Here is a 17,102-nt window from a genome sequence, read left to right on the forward strand (position 1 = left end):
ATTTAAGATCAACAAAATAAATCCACTCTGAGGGTAGGGGATTTTTTGGCTTGACACAGTTTACAATATCCCAGTGTCCAATAAAAACCTGCCAGTGTTAACTCTCATACCATGGCACGACACCTGTTCATGATGGCACAGTTGATCAGATCAGCTGCAGGGTTCTGTTGTTCAGTTCAGCCAGCAAGCTATTCATATCACCACCAGCTGTTTCTGCTTTTTAGAACTAATGAAAAACTTTGAGGGAGACTGTGCAGCCCTCCTTCAAGAGGAAGGCCATTATTTCAAAGACCCTAAGCTGTACAATCTGCATTACAGATGGCTGGGTTGTTTGGTTTTTTCCTAATGCCATCTCTACAGCCAAAATGACAGCACAAATAACATCTTGTGTACAGCCAAATATGTAGAAGTACAGAACTATATCTTTTTAGGAACAGTCTCATCACCTATAGATCCACTGCACTCATTAGCTGATCTTGCACATAGTACCTTCGGCACAGTAATGGAGCAACTACAGAGCTTAGGTTCAGAATATTCAGAAGACAAAATGCCCTGATGGACTACCTCATTTATGATTTTCCTCACTCTGTTCCTACCAAAGTACATCTGCTTTATTAAAATGTAAACAGGCAACCTTTTCAGAGGCGTAAACCCATCTTTGAAAGCTCTGCTCCTCTTCAAGCAGAAACAGCAGGCAAATAGCAGCTTCATGTGCCCCTTAATTTTTCGGCTGCTTCCTTCAAAGGAAAAGAGTCTGTTTATCTCCACAATGAGTCACACTCACCTTTTGCCAGAAACCATCTAATAACAGGTTAAACTGTCCTATCAACTCATCTATCAGTTGAGTTCGGGCACAATCCACTTGGTTATAGATGGCAATTTCTTCACTGCAGAGGATATAGTAAGTCCTGGAGGAAGCCTCAAGCACAGACATGTCACAGTGTTTGGCCACAATGTCTTTTACCTCTTTCAGCAAAGCATCCAAATGCTGCAGGTGATAAAAGGGGTGTTACATGTTACATGTTACATGTAAATTGCACTCAAACCCACTTATGCTTTAGATACATTTCACTAGGCCCATATATCTCTACAGATCATACAATCAACATGAAATAAATACCAGTCTAAGGAGCAGAGGGGCAGGATTAGAGGATATAATGTTTTTCTGGGTTTACAGCTCCTTTTTGTTACTATGGTCTCTGGATCTTCCTAAAGAATTAAGCACCTGCTTTAAGTTCTACTTTAGCAACACTCATTTGGTACTACAAAAAAATAAAGACAAAGGGAGGGAATAAAAAAAAATGCTCTTCCAAAAGACAGGTGGGTCTCCAAATAATGAAGTTGTCTCCCTTAGCAGCAGAGCATGGAGAATGCTTCAACTCTTCTCAGCAACTGGGGTCTTCATTCTTAGTGAGGAGATAACTTCTGCCATTCTGCTGACCAGTTAAGGTTTTGTGCTGAAATTAACCTAGGAGTGTTTGCCTAACATTACCTCTCTGTTAATGTCCCTGCTTAAGAATACATTAAGCTATTTCAAGGATTTCATCTATTAGTTTCTGACCATCCCTCTCCCATCAGCAGACATATTATCTTCATTCTTATCTTTCAGTTACTATCATTCCCCAGCAGCTGGGAGTCAGTCCTCAAGGAGAATGAAACCTATTCTGCAGTAAACTCCTGGGAGACACCAGCTTAGACACATGGTATAACCCACCCTCCCTCCACCCAAAAATGAAAAACCCAGGGCTGGGCCTACCACATGAATCCACAAATCATCACCCACCAGGGTCAGTCACAACATAGCAGAACTGACAAGCACTAAGGCTTTTCTTTGGCAGCCCCAATTGAAAAAGTAAAGCCTGAATAAGACAACTTTCCTCAAGGTATGAGGCCATTTCCTTATACTTCATATGTTGCCTACTGGTTCCAAGTCCCACTACACTCTGTAGATTGTCACACAAATTTAGTGCATTTCACATGAACCAACTACCCCAATTCCTATTCACCTTCTCTAAATGTCCTGTGCTGTAAACATCTAAATCATAATACTGAGGAATCTGCAGAAGGTTTGCCACTTTTTGTGCATCTGTTGAATACTGCAGAGAAAAAAAAAAAAACACAGGATATAAGTACACTGTAGGAATTTTAATGAAATATTTAACATGCATTCACAGAGCAGCCGTTCGTTACCTTTGCCAAGAGCTGAGGAAGCACAATAATAAAGTGTTCAGTAACTTTGGTACAATCTTCCAATTGTGTTTTCTTCTCTTTTGCTGACAGAATCTGCAGATAAAGCATTTTGTTTCAATTATAAAATCTCTTAGATTTGAGTGGAATTTTATACGTAACCCAAGGTTAACTCACATGCCTTTGTCTAAAGTGTATCAAGCTAAGATAAAGATACTTTTCCATGGAGACAATCAGATGCTTTTCTATGTTTTTTGTTAACCTTAAATGAGATGCAAATCACTGAACAGCTATATCTCATGGATAAACACTCACCATTTGTCAAAAATATGTTTCAAATGGCTGTCCTCTAAGGCTCATCTCCTTCAACATCCACTACTAATAAGAGCTAGAGGTCAAAAGACATTGTCGTTTCATAAAAATAAGCCATTTTATTTCCTAAGATAAACGTACCACTAGAAACATGCTTTCTGGCAAAGCACATAAGGCAAAGAGTATGTGATTGCAGGACAATAAATAAGAATAAGATGCACTGACTTTTTTGGCTGCACCTCTGCCCACTGGAGGATGACCTTCAGCTGCTTCTCTAACGGTTGCGAGGATAATTTCAATGAGAGCACTTTCATGGGCATCACTCAGTGCTGTAAGCAAACCAGTCTCCTTTCAGCATCACACAAAAGACAAATGAAGATGCAATAGCTCATGTAAAGCCTACCCATTTATCTGAGCAACTGCAGAAAGACACTACAGAAAGAAAGATGCAGTATTCCCAAATAAACACCTAAAGAGTACTTTACATGATTTAAAGAGAATTATTTTCTACATTTACTGAACACAAAAGCAGTTATTCCTCTCATGGCCAAACTCTTCAGGGCAGTTGGGCTCCCAGAAACACAGGCAGTTTCAATGAGGCCTACTCCTACTAATTACTGTCTCGTTCACGACAAACCTACTTCTTTGAACATCAAAATGCTTTAACTCACTGGGTCTACAAGCTTTGATTTTAATCGCATGATCACTTCCATTTCTACTACAAAGAACTACTCATAGAGTCATAGAATGGTTTGTGTTGGAAAAGACCTTTAAGACTTCAGTTCCCTTTAGAGAATTAGGGGGTTTTGTAGAATTCTTTAAGAGTGTTAAATCTCAATGAACTCAACACATTTCTCCTATTCTTTTCAGGCATGAACAATAGCCCAATAATACTGCAGCTCAAACAGTTAATACTTTTAGATTCTTAAGTTTTGGACAACAAAGTGAATGCTCCATAAGCGTTATGGCTTAATTACGCAAGTACTGTTGCAAAGTTTCTAAACTAACATTACATAAATACCGAACAAATATATAATAAATATACTGGACAAAAAAAAGATATGTTGATATAAATATCACATTGGCAGCGCATTGAGTTGCATCTGCTTTGTAGCCCTTGGGGACCACAATTTGGGATCCAAGGGTACTGCAATATGGAATGATCTTAAACTAGCCAAAGGCAAAGCTCAAAAAACAGTATCAAGAGATTCATTCAGACAAAACTAAGTTCTTCGCTTACCCACCTTCTTCATCTTCTTCACGATTTTTTAATAGAAGAGAGGTCATGCACTCCCAGTCCTTCAGGAATGTGCCTGCCCAGTCCCACAAGCTGTCTATAAGGTATGCAACATGTTTGTGTAGCTAGGGATTAAAAACACAACCTTATAGAAGCACATGCATCATTAAAAGAAATTCAAGTTCATATGTTCCTCTCCCTTTTTCCAATTACAAAGCTTTGTCATTCGCACATATATTCACACACACTATTCCAACTTACTTAGTTTGAGGCTGGTCACCATTTACACATCCTGTCTCCAATCTGATATAAAGTAGGAAAGTTGGAAAAAAATAGCTGGAAAAGCAGGAAAAGAGCTTTGCAGAAAGATTCAGGGCTGATGTGCCTGAGACACTTTGGCCAGATGCACCACTGCAAAAGCCAAATACTGAAGTACAACATTAAGCTGATAAAACTCTGAGCAAAACTATGCATTTCTTAAGACAGCACAGAGCCATGGTACAGCAACCCCTACCTGCATGCAGAAAGACATGGACATTACCAAAAAACCCTAACTCAGTGGCATTAGTCTTTCAGGTTGTTTTCAGAAGCTGCTTCATCACTGATTCTCTCCATTAGCATAGTTGTAAATTAGTTTTAATACAGTAGAACAAAAATTTCTTGAACAAAAACTCATCCTGAAGAGTGAAAACTTCCCAAACACCAAACACTTCAGAGGTCACCAGAAAAATAGTTTTCAAAACAAAGCCAATACTTTGTGTAACATGCAACACTGGAACTAAAAAGATTACTGCAGAGGCTGTTCTCCTCACCTTGCTCTCCAGGACAAAACATATTAATCTTTTCAACTGGTCAGTACTCGCCCCAAACTTCCCTCCTTTGGGCTGAACTTCTTCATCTCCCTCATGGCTAAGCAGCCTGCCAACAGAAAAGAAAGTCAGTCCAGTTCTGCCACATTTTTCTTATACTCATTTGCCAATGCAACTAATTCTGTGAAGGACTGTATTTCTTTTAAATGTCTGCTTTACTCCAAACCGCATTAGACTTTATAAGATGAAAGGAAAAGAGATTAGATTGCTTTCCATTATGAGAAATCTGCTATCCTTATGGATGCAGAGACTATTTCTGACAGCCTGCCAGCTTTCTAGACAACTGATGCAGATTCCACAGCATTGAACAGATAACAAGGTAGGCATTTGTTCACGCTTGAAAAGAGATTTGTTCTAGGCTGAATTTAAACCGCAACAAAGTAGAAACATTACTACCCAACCATTATTTACATCATGGTACATCTTGGAACTGAAGCTTCTTGGAGAAAGCACAGTATCTTGTGTTTATAAGAGGCAATTTACTCAACTTCACAAACACAGTGGGAAAACTGTTCTTCCTCTTCTGTCTGAAGTATGAAGCACAGTATGACACTTCACCTTCTATTTCCTTCTTTATCCAGAATGAGTGTGGCTGTACTGCTCATGAGAAGTGCTAATCCCAAAATAATTAACAGGAAGGACATCCCCACAGATTAATGTAAGGCCCAAACAACTCAGACTCAGGGCAGCATCACACTACTCAACATCAGTAAAACTTTTACTTTCAAGGAAGCGTTTCTGTTGCTGTAATTTATTCCAGCTAAGTAAGAAACTTAAGTTAAAAAAAGCAGACCTTGAGAAGATTTCATGCAATCCAAGAGGGGGAGTGGGAAGGGAAAGCATCAGCATCTATACTAAAACTTTCAGCAGTACGACTAGGAAAAGGAGAGTGTTGCTAACATCTCTATCACACTAGAATGAACGTTCCTATACTGGCAGAACTGCCGGAGAGAAGAATTGGGCAAACAAAAATAACAATGAGGTTTACAGGGTCAAAATGTTCATAGCTGCACTGGGAAGCTGGGTAAAAGAAGTAGTTATCAGGGTAATCACTTCAATGGAAAAAGGCAGCAGTGTTCTTAGAGGAAAAACATCTGATCTATGATATAACCAACATTTATTATATTAGAGCCAACACAAAAGACTAAGACTAGCAGATGTGACAAAAGACTCATCAAAACAGAAATTTATCTTCATTCGTCTTTCTGTTGGATTTGGCTCCACAAACTCCAGAATGTCAGCAATTCAGCTAGACAGGAAGAGACAACTAGCAGGAGATTCTACATGTGTGGAAACACAAATTATTATGATTATTTCTGATTTTGTTCCCCACAAAACTCTTGCCAAAATATTTTTAGCTTTATTCCTCTTTGTAAACCAAAATTATTTCTCTCAGCCGTAGAGACAGAATATTTATTTCTTCTCTTTCTAGCATGCCAACTCCATTCACTTCATGCAACCATTGTTTTAAGAGGTCCATTTATAAGAGTTACTCCTGGGGAAGATAAACCCTGTACTTCATTAACCTGACAGAAAATTGGGAGGGTTTTTTAATCTGCTGCATCTCTCATTATTCAAAGCCTTTACAGCATGTAAGGCAACTTCCAAAGGGAGAAGAGGAGGCCATTTTTGTGATTAATCACCAAAGCCATGGAAATCCAGCAGATGCCAGGTGATGAATTGGCTTGTAAGAAGCAAAGCAACAGGAAAAGAAAGTAGAAAGAAAGGAAGTATGCTCCACATAGCCTGGCGTCTGTGGATCAGTCAGTTGTTTCATATTCTCTAGGTTAGTCTTGCAACTTTTCTCATGCCAAAGCTGTGCAGGAGGACAAATTATTACCCCCACACAGTGTTTCTCTTCTGATTCAGGAGGAGAAAGCACATCCACTACCCTTGTGGCACACGCTTTCAGAGCAGAAAAACATGAATGCTTAATGTCCCTCTTAAATAAATCCACTTTCATTCTGAAACAAATGAGAATAGGCAAGAAGTGGGCATGCAGGCAGAGATACCTTTTATACAGGAATTCCCCAGCTGCTACTGCCAGCGGACGGTGAGTGGTATAAACAAACTGGTATAAGGTTTCACAGTCTTCAGTTGATAACACATCCTCACAGTTCCTAGATAAAAATAACAACGGAAGTTATAGTTCAGGTTAATCTGCAAAGAATATTATGAATGCTATGTCCAGCCATTACTAGACCTGGTTCTTCATAGACATGCAACTTGTTAACACAGCTACATTTTTGTAGGATGTATCTAAAATTTATGCCAAACAAAACTGTCAGCATTCTTGTATTCACTGTGTAGAGAAACAGAGGTCTGTGCAAGCCATGATGAATCAGGCCCACTGCATGGACATGAACATTAACTTAAAGTGTAATTAAGGCAAATTAGTGGTAATAGTAGAACAAGTAATGGTTACAAAAAAGGAAAATCTTGCCTCTATGCTTAGATGTTCACCACAGAAGATAATAAACAAGAATAAGCCTTAATTCTGCAGAATTATTTTTAAATTGTTTATTACAGTATTTTGAAACCTATGTTCTATCACAGTAGGCTTATACAGAACATACAAAAAGAAATCAAAACACATTCTTGACAGCATGCTTATGACTGTAACCTTTCTGTGCAAACATGCTCAAAGTCACCATTTTTCTTTGTTCACCTACAAATCCCGAGAATACCATCTGCCAACTAGTAAACAGTATTAATAGTAACCACTTACAAAAATGATACTCAAGTATCAAGGTTGATTGACCCACCAAAGAGACACCAAAGGAGTAAAGCCCAAAGCAAGAATTACAGGTTCAAAATGCCCACTTCTTACTGCCATAGCCATGTCATTGGACTAAACTACTTCAGAGAATGAGGAAGTAACATATGAGGTCCTTACACTTATTAGAGCCAAGTGAATCACACAGAATCACAGAATCTTAGGGGTTGGAAGGGACCTTGAAAGATCACCCAGTCCAACCCCCCTGCCAGAGCAGGATCACCCAGAGCACATCACACAGGAATGTGTCCAGGTGGGTTTGAATGTCTCCAGCAAAGGAGACTCCACAACCTCTCTGGGCAGCCTGTCCCAGAGCTCTGTCACTATCACAGTAAAGAAGTTCTTCCTGATATTCACATGGAACCTCCTATGCTCCAGTTTGCATCCATTGCCCCTTGTTCTATCACTGGACATCACTGGAAAAAGCCTGGGGAAAGGGTTTTTGTCATAGAATCACAGATTGGTTTGGGTTAGAAGGGACATTAAAGATCATCTTGTTCCAATCCCCCTGCATGGGCAGGGGCACCTTCCACTAGATCAGATTGCTCAGAGCCCTATCCAACCTGGCCTTGAACAATTCCAGGGAGGGAGTTTCCACAACTTCCCTGGGCAACCTGTTCCAGTGTTTCACCACCCTCACAATAAAGAATTTCTAAATAATATGTACTCTGAATCTACCCTCTTGAAACTATTCCCCTTGTCCTCTCACTATAAGCTCTGGTAAAACATCCCTCTCCAGCTTTCTTCTAGCCCCTTCAGATACTGAAAGGCTGCTGTTAGGTCTTCCTGAGCCTTCTCTTCTCCAGGCTGAACAGCTCCAACTCTCTCAGCCTGTCTTTGTAGGAGAGGCGCTCCAGCCCTGAGATCACCTTTGTGGCCCTCCTCTGGACTTGATCCAACAGCTCCATGTCCCTCCTGTGTTGGGGGCTCCAAAACTGGACACAGTACTCCAGGTGGGGTCTCATAAGAGCTGAGTAGAGGGGGAGAGGCACCTCCCTGGCCCTGCTGGCCACTCTTCTTTTGATGCGGCCCAGAAGGCCAACCATGCCCTGGGCTGCATCGGTTGGCCTTCTGGGCTGCAAGCGCACATTGGTGGCTCAGGTTGAGCTTCTCATCAGTGAACATCCCCAAGTCATTCTCCTCCAGACTGCTCTCAATACATCCTCCACTCAGCCTGTATTTATGCTTGGTTATCACTGCACTCAATCCTCAGGTAGTAACAGTTTAAAACCATCTACAGCTGCGGTCTGATATAATCTTTAAAGCCAATGACTCATGCTCTTCATGTGCTGAGAGTGATGTCCTACAAAAATTAGCAACCCTTCCTGTGCTTGTCCATGTGTCCCCAAAACCATCATGTGCTCTAGCATCCTCACAAGTCACAAAGTCCCAAAGTATCCTCCAGCCTGTCTGAAAAAAAGTGAACATGCGTTATGTCAAACTATCACTGGAGTGTCCATTGCCAATAGACTCTCATTTATAGAAGCTGGTGCTCCATGAATTTTAGCTTTACAGTGTATTTACTCCAATATTACTTGAATTTTTCATAGTCTTCCCATTGTTGCTTACAATGGTCACTGGAACAGTAAAAAGGTCAATCACACAAGCTAATGCTTGCCCTCAACCAAGAAGAAAAACTGCCTTCATAACTCAGGCAGGTTTTGGTGGCCTCTTTTAACATACAATTCACTTGATTATATATTTGCAGCAACAGAACATATAGAAAGTACTCTGAGTGTATATATATGTATATATATATATATATATATATATAGTGAAATCAGCATAAAGGAAAATATTTATATGAATCTTACTCAGCCAGCCCCAGAACTGGAGAAATAAGAGTAAAATAATGTGTTTATTGAGGCTAACAGTAAGAAATTGAAAGAGGCAATGTGGTGCATTAGAGTATATGAATAAGCACTGGTGTGTCCTGTGAAGCCATGAACAAATTATCAAATTTAATAAACTTCTACAAGTTTAACAGGTGAGAACAAAAAAAAAAGACTGACAACAAATTGCAATTACAGGAGTAGGAATACATGATACAGCAAGTTTTTACACTGAAAGGCTATGGAGAATTTACTGAAACAAGCTGGCAGTCTGACAAGGTTTATTTCATTCTTTTTAATGTCAATCTATTATTTAGTTATTTTAAAGCACTAGTTTCTATGAAGATGCCCTTGTCACTTTCTCTAGATATATATATTTAGAAAACTGTGGACAGCTTGAAAAAGAAGTTTCTGTACAAACATACTGTGGTCTAGAGTGGGCCAAGAAAGAATCACAGAACAGCTGAGGATGAACAGCACATCTGGAGATCATCTAGCTCAAACCCGTGCTCAGAGGAAGACAGGCTAGAAACAGGTTGCTGAGGGTTGTGTCCAATAAAGTTTTTAACGTCTACAAAGTCAGACATTTCACAACTTCTCTGGCAACTTTTTCCAGTATTGAATCACCCTCACAGTGAGCAACTTTTTTCTTATGCTTTTAAATGGAATTTCCTGTATAAACATGCCAGTCAAATGTACATTTTTTTATATTTATTTTTTTATATTTCAGGTTTTCTCTTCTTAGCACAGTTATGGAAATGGTGTATGCAACACATGTGGGTCTTTATTTAAAAAAATATCCTTGCCTAAATTGTTTAGATAGCTCAAAGTGCTCAGCAACATGCCTGCCACCTCTTTGGGTAGAAATTAAAGACTTTACCTTTCCAGTACAAATTAAACTGCCCTTCCTCAGAAATGTCCTTTTCTTTGGAAAGACCTTGGGGCTCCCAGTGGACACCAAGTTGAACATGAGCCAGCAATGTGACCTTGCAGCAAAGAAAGCTAATGGTGTCTTAGGCTGAATTAGGAGAAGTGTTGCCAACAGGTCAAGGTAGGTGATCCTTACCCTCTACTTAGCACTGGTGAGGCCACATCTGGAGTGCTGGGATCTCTGCTGGACTCTTGAGAGATATGGACACACTAGAGAGAGCTCAATGAAGGGCCACAATTATTATTAAAGGACTGTAGTATCCCTCCTGTGAGGGAAGGCTGAGGGAGCTGGGACTGTTCAGCCTGCAGAAAAGAAGGCTCTAGAGGGGAACTTCACAATGTGTATAGGTACCTGAAGAGAGAGTGCAAAGAAGATGGAGCCAAGCTCCACCCAACGACATGACCAGAAGCAATGGGCATGAACTGAAACACAGGGGTTCCTTCCAAACATCAGAAAACATGTTTTTTACTATAAGGGTGACAGAACCCTGTCACAGGCTGCCCAGAGAGGTTGTGGAATCTCCATCACTGGAGATATTCAAAAGCCATCTAGATGTTGTCTAGGTGGCCCTGTTTGAGCAGGGGATATGGACCAAATGACCTCCAGAGGTCCTTTCTAGCTTCAGCCATTCTGTGATTTGAAAGCCCAACCTCCTTCTGTTTAACTTTGTCTCCAAAGAGGCTAGGAACATGCCCCAGTTACACTTATCTACAGCAGTGCTATTTTCTTCCTCCTCAAAACAAGAGTAGGTCAAATGCCATCAATCCAGCCACGTATGAAGCAATCCGTAATAGAAAAGAAGCAAAAGACGGGAAAACCACCCATTTTCTTTGCAGCAGAGGTGACAGACACTTATGGCATTACTTGAGCATCTGATCTCTTTTTTATTCCTTTCCTGAATGGGAGACAATACCTGTATAAACTAGTACTATTTTCACATACTGCTCAACCATTACTCTCTGTAATACAGGGAGGTTTACGCTTGTAACTCCAACTCAAATGAGAGCTTAGGAATTTTACTTGCCCCTGGAAGTAGCAGCACTTGATTACATCAGCTACCACTGTGATTAATACTACCAGAATAAATTAGTGCCTTAACTCTTTATGGACATAAGCCAATCATCAAACATTCAAAGAATACTTTAAAACTTCAAATACAGCAATAATACTGCTGCAAATTTACAGCCCTCAGAATGCCAAGCAACATGTAAAGGTTAAGCCAGAAGCGCCTGCCAGTGTTTAGGTGCCTAAAAATAAACAGGCATGGCCTTCCACATACCAATGTCATGACATATCATTTTCTCTGCACTTCAGTGTGCACATGCCACGCAGAAGTTGGGATATTCTAGCGGGAGATCACAGACCCATTTTGTTCTGCATGTGGCACCAGTTGAAAGATTTCATTCCTTGCTTTTTGTTCCATTTTACTGTAGACAAGAGACACGACTGCTGGAGTTGCTTCTCCTGGTCTGTGCTATTGCTTATACCAAAGACACCTATCAAAATTCTGACAGCAAAATAAAAATACAACTCATGCATTTCTCCAAGTTTTGTCACCTTATTCTTCCTGCTTTCAGTGGCTATGCAGAGAAAAATCTGACTCATGCTATGGGGACATTGGTAATCCAAAGTATAGCATTAAACAGACAAATCTGCAAATACATTGTAAAAGCATTGTTCATGCACTAAGCACTAACAACCAAAAATATATGTTAAAACTATTCTAATGTCTAAGATAAAATTTTTAAGCAGAAAATTCAGCTAATTTGTTCTCTTATCTCCCTCCCTCTACTCTGCTGTCATTGCAGGTATTTCAAGACTACACTTTGATGATCAGTGCCTCTCCAATATGACAAGAGCCTTTTCCCACCCACTTTAAAATAGGATTATCATGTTGCAATACACTAGGATTTTATGCTTACACTGTATGTAACAGAACACAGGAAAATGCACATTAGACAGATGCTGTTTGGTTAAGAATTCAGAATAGATCTCAAGGTTCTTGAATAGAGATGCATAACGGCAGAAAACTTCCAAGAAAGCACAAACCTGAAAGGATGGAAGAGACAAGAGGAGAAAGCACATGCCTTTGCTACATTTTTGGCCTTTCACTTTTCTTTTGTTTGGAATAGGCAAAGCATTATCATAATTCCACCTGAATAGGTGTGGTGGACCTGAAGGAATCACAGAGGAGCTGTGAGCAGCTCCATGCCATTCCCTTTTGATAGTACCTAACCTCCTACAAGCAAGTTACTGATGCAAGAAACCAGAACTGCAGCTTAATTTGCTTGAGTATTTTATGATACTTCTTCTATCAACTTCAACATAACATTTCTTTATTTTACCTAAAAGCCACTAAAACAAGACAAAGGTGGATAATTTCCTTATTTGTATGCAAAGCATGTCTCGCTCTTCAGGTTATTTTTTACAATCACAAGAAAACACTTTTTGTAATAGTATTTAAGCCTTCAATAAACCTAACTGTTCTTCTGCACAATAGCTTGTCTGAATAACCTTGCCAGATGCAGTGTATTTGCCTAACAAATGTCAATTTCTCCTCCAAAGTCCATGGCTTAGCTATGAAATAACACTACAGAATCAGAAAGTTCAACTCTCTGCTGACACTGCATTATTTGTCATGAGACATCTATGCCTACCTAGTAACACATATTATTTGACATGGCATCCTTTGCCAAATCCAGTTTTCAGGTTTCTCCAACAGTGTAGCCCCTTCCTCTCCAAACTAAAACATCCTTCCCAATCTAGTTGACAAGCATAAGGAAGGCTAAGGCTAAGATTTTTAGGCACAACAGTGATGTATCCCCAATTGACTTGGGCTTCCTGTGCTAAGCAGGAAACTGGAGACTTGAAAGCCTCAGTTTCTTGATTTTTAGCTTGGATTAACTCTACTGACCACTGCCAAAGAACTGTGGTAAGAATTAATATTTTTACAAGCTCCATGAAATAGCTTCTAAGCTTCTAAGCATGTGAGGTCCATGATGAGTGCAATATACTTACAGTTCTCACTAAGGCAGCTCTTCCACATTTCAAACTTCAGAGCTTTGTGTTTAAAACTCAGCTTAATTTCTAGTTACATTTAACTAATGTAATACAGAGTAATTTTCCCCTTTGCTATTTACATATTCAGGCTATTTGTAGATTTGTGCCCCTACCTGCACCACATGTAACCTTTCCTCTTTCATCTACTACAGTTCTTCTAATTAATTTTGCTGCTCTTGTCCAAAATCCCTCTGCTCTTTTAGGCAGTTAGGCACACAAAAATTAACAGAATTGTCTAGTGGTAGGCACACTAACTTGCCTCTTAAAGGGCAATGTTTTCAGTAAGATTCCTCCGTCTCTCAATGTCACTCGTGTTTTCTCCCTCTTTATTTCCTTCCTGGTTCTATTCCCTCTCAGATCCTTTGCAAGATTAATGCTAACAATTATGCATAATGCAGTAGCATTAATAATTTCTATTATGCTAAACCTCATAGGCTCATTTCAGTTGTGGGATTGCATCATGCTGCATAAAAATAGAAATCTACTTGCCCAAAGACCTTGGCATTCAATTAAGACAACATGCAACAAACAAGGAGAAAAAAATCTGAGCTCACAGAGATAGACAAGATGAAAATACCAACATGGATTTGAAAACAACAGGCATATGCATACCAAGAGGGTTTTTAATCAGCACTGGATTATTTTTTTTTTAATACTCCAATACATCTAAGTGAATTGAAAATACCAGTGTTTTCACTGCCTCTCTAGCTAACAAGAGAGAGAATATAAAGGTAGCATAGCATTTTTGTGGGCCTGTAGTATGCAGAGTATTCAATGTATATTTGCAGACCTGGAGCACAGTGATTGTTAAGCAGTCAAAGCTGTTACTAACATACATGGAGCACAGTTTCACTGCAACCATAAAACATCACAAAAATAATTAACTGGCAACAAGGTCTTGCTACTGTACTGACCCAAAAGACAATTATAGAACCCAGTAAAAGAGAGTTACTGGTAGAGTAAAATTTCCCCAAGAAAGTCACAGAGCACCCAACAGACTGAGTGGAGGAAGAAAGTTACTCCTGGCCTTGCTTCTTGCCAACACGTGTCATGAAACAACACAATATTTATTCCAAACTTAGAGACGTGTTCTAAAGGTTAAGATTACATTATTAGTTAAAAATAATCCATTATTCCAAATCAAATATAGGAAGTTCATGAGATAGAGGTTCTTGCCAGTAGCTTTAAAAATAGCAGCTTGATCTGAAAGGTCTTTCATGTCTCACCAAAAATGCAAGTTGGACAAGTAGAATTCAGCTGACAAATTTGCAGATGACAAAGAGCCATCCACAGAGAAGCCAATAGAGCATGACAAAAGCAGCAAAAACTTTGATTACATCAATGCATTCAAGTAGAAGGGCCATTTAGAGAATAATAAGTGACAGCTTGTATAAAGGCAGGGGAGTTGCTGCCCCCAACCCCATTTCATGCTTTAATGCATGTATGAAGCAGCATTACTGCTCAATACCCAGATATTAGTTTAAAGCTATGGGACACACTTATTTGAGACACAATAGCCCTGAAATGTCTTTGCTTTTGCAACACCAGCAGCAAGTCCCTTCTGACTCTATTGTAAGGTACTGAGGCATCAGCTTTTCCCCTGCATCTTAATGCAGGCTCTTATTAAGACTGTCTATATTGCCTGCATTCTCTTCACACAGGTTTTGTAGACTGGTCAGTACTACTCTTACCAAAGAGAAAAGCTGTCACTGAATTTGCTTATTGAGTCCCCAGGTTCCCACTTTTACCATTCTAATAATTAATAAGCCAAATCAGCAGAGCTCAGAGCAACTGGGGGGGGAGACAGAAAGGAGAATGGCTATGCAACAGATGGGCAAAAAGAAAGAGGAACATGTATTTGTTGGGCTCCACACCATCTAATCAAACCCAATTTCAAAATATATTAATTTTACATAGGAAAACTACATTTTTATAATGGAAAATGTAATACAGAAAACTTTAGAAGGCATTTAATTTACTTTGGAAATCATATTTAAGAAAAATTTAAGGAAAAAATTGCTTCAGGGAAAAAGAAACATTGATCAAACTTTTATAGCTGCAGCTTGCATTAATGAGAACATGTTCCCTTATAATAAAGTCAGAGAGATGACAAACAGCTGCAGTGCCAATACAGCACTTGTTGGCTCAGATACAGAACAAGAGCAGCCATAACTGGTGTACAGCATCTTTGTACTTCAACAATGGTGTGCTGCTCCTCCTAGCACAGGGCCATGCTATACAGACAAAGCATTGTGCTTTGTTCCAGTAGCTATACACACCATGGAGAACTAAGGGATGTAGAAATGGACCCTATAAACAGAGGAACAATTCAATCCTGGCTGCTACTAGTGAGGTCCAAACAATGGTACTCCTTTCAGAAATGCACACTGTGTTCACAAAGTCATGTGCTGTTCTGATGTGTACGTAGAAGTAGGCCTAGAGAAATGCCACTCAAACCAATGGAGTCTGAAGTGAAACAAACTAGACTATAAAGAAGCACTTCAATATACAAACATACTTGAAATGCAATGTAAATACCTACACCACCATATTATTTGGCCCATTGAGGCCTAAATAACTATCTAGCAATAACCAATACTTCTAGCTAAAACAGAAAAGCAAACCCCACAAAGCTACTGGACAATGCATCATGCTGTACACTGAAGTAAGCACCTGCATCAGCAGAATTCAACTTACCCTCTGAGACAGAAGAGACGTTTACTGAGTTCTAACATCTCAACTGTATTAACAATGAAATGTAGTGGGTTTATTTCTAGTTTTGCTTTGAAAATAATAATTTATTCCTCACATATTTTGTAAATAAAGCCATTTCTAAAATAAAAATGCCATTCAAGGATGTATCAGAATAGGATTCATATACTTCTGTAACATTAGTCCAGTTTTTCCTTACACTTCCAGCATTATCCTACCAAATCTATGGTAATTCCCCAGTAAAATGACTGTTTTGTTAGTCTTCCACCTCAGCAAAACCAAGACATCATACACTTACTCACTGCCAGTCAGTCAGTCTGCTGTGGGCTCAACAGCTCACAGGTTCTCTGCCATGGAGTAAAGAATCTGAAAGTTCAAGTTCTAGCAACAGCCTAAAAGCTCAAGGCATCAGGTGGGGAGACAGGGAAGATGGCAGAGCTGCCTGAGCTCCTGGCCAAGGCCTGGCAACCCTGGAACAGCAGATTGGGTGGTGACCCTGTCTTTGATGGGGACTTCCCCCAAGACCGGCAGATGGTCTATTTGAGAAAAGCCAAAACAAAAATGTGGAACTTCCTTTCAGAGAGAAATATAAAAATATAAAGATGCAGTTTTCATATTGAATCTCAGCATAAGGGTTTTCTTAACATTGGTATTTCCCACAGAAAGAACATGCAATGTCTTGAGTGACTTCAACTGTAACTTATATCCTACCCAGGAACAACTGTTTCCCAGCATGTAACTGATTATAGGAAGATTCATTAGGATTGTATTGGGATCTTGTTGCCATTAAAACAGTACAGTAAATTTAAAAAAAAAAAAATTATTTACTGTGACATAAGCATCAAGAGTTTCATGGCTTGAACTGCTACTTCATGGTCCTTGTCCAGAGGCATGGACACAATTCGATCCTAATGGATGTAAAATGACAATAAAAAGTTGTAACATGGTCTGTTCTCAATAAACAAATATTTTTGCTACAGCTAGATCATCTACACTAGTAGAGCAGAGATTCATTTTTATTTCAGCAGCTATTTCCTAAGAGACATAAGGCAACTTGATTACTACCACGTAGTTCCCCAGCCCCTGAAAATTAACAGCGTGTTAATTTTTTAACTGAATTAATCATGCAGTAATATGATATTTTTTATAGATGTAACGTATGTGTTCACAAGAAATCAGCTACAGC

General features: G+C 39.4%; 1 protein-coding gene across 5 annotated transcripts in view; it reads right to left on the reverse strand.

Moving 5' to 3' along the window:
* LOC127387591 (cohesin subunit SA-2-like) overlaps positions 1-17,102 on the reverse strand; it is a 66,390-nt gene that overhangs the window by 18,645 nt on the left and 30,643 nt on the right. For all 5 annotated transcript variants that reach the window (XM_051626353.1, XM_051626171.1, XM_051626436.1 and 2 more), the window contains 8 exons: positions 16,745-16,824; positions 6,618-6,725; positions 4,549-4,654; positions 3,744-3,861; positions 2,725-2,828; positions 2,191-2,283; positions 2,007-2,096; positions 785-988 (listed from right to left, as the gene is read on the reverse strand). In XM_051626353.1, coding sequence (XP_051482313.1) covers positions 785-988; positions 2,007-2,096; positions 2,191-2,283; positions 2,725-2,828; positions 3,744-3,861; positions 4,549-4,654; positions 6,618-6,725; positions 16,745-16,824 — 903 coding nt within the window. The remainder of the gene's footprint in view (positions 1-784; positions 989-2,006; positions 2,097-2,190; positions 2,284-2,724; positions 2,829-3,743; positions 3,862-4,548; positions 4,655-6,617; positions 6,726-16,744; positions 16,825-17,102) is intronic.

The sequence above is a fragment of the Apus apus genome, chromosome 1 (genome assembly GCF_020740795.1).
Source record: "Apus apus isolate bApuApu2 chromosome 1, bApuApu2.pri.cur, whole genome shotgun sequence".
NCBI classification, from domain to species: Eukaryota; Metazoa; Chordata; class Aves; order Apodiformes; family Apodidae; genus Apus; species Apus apus.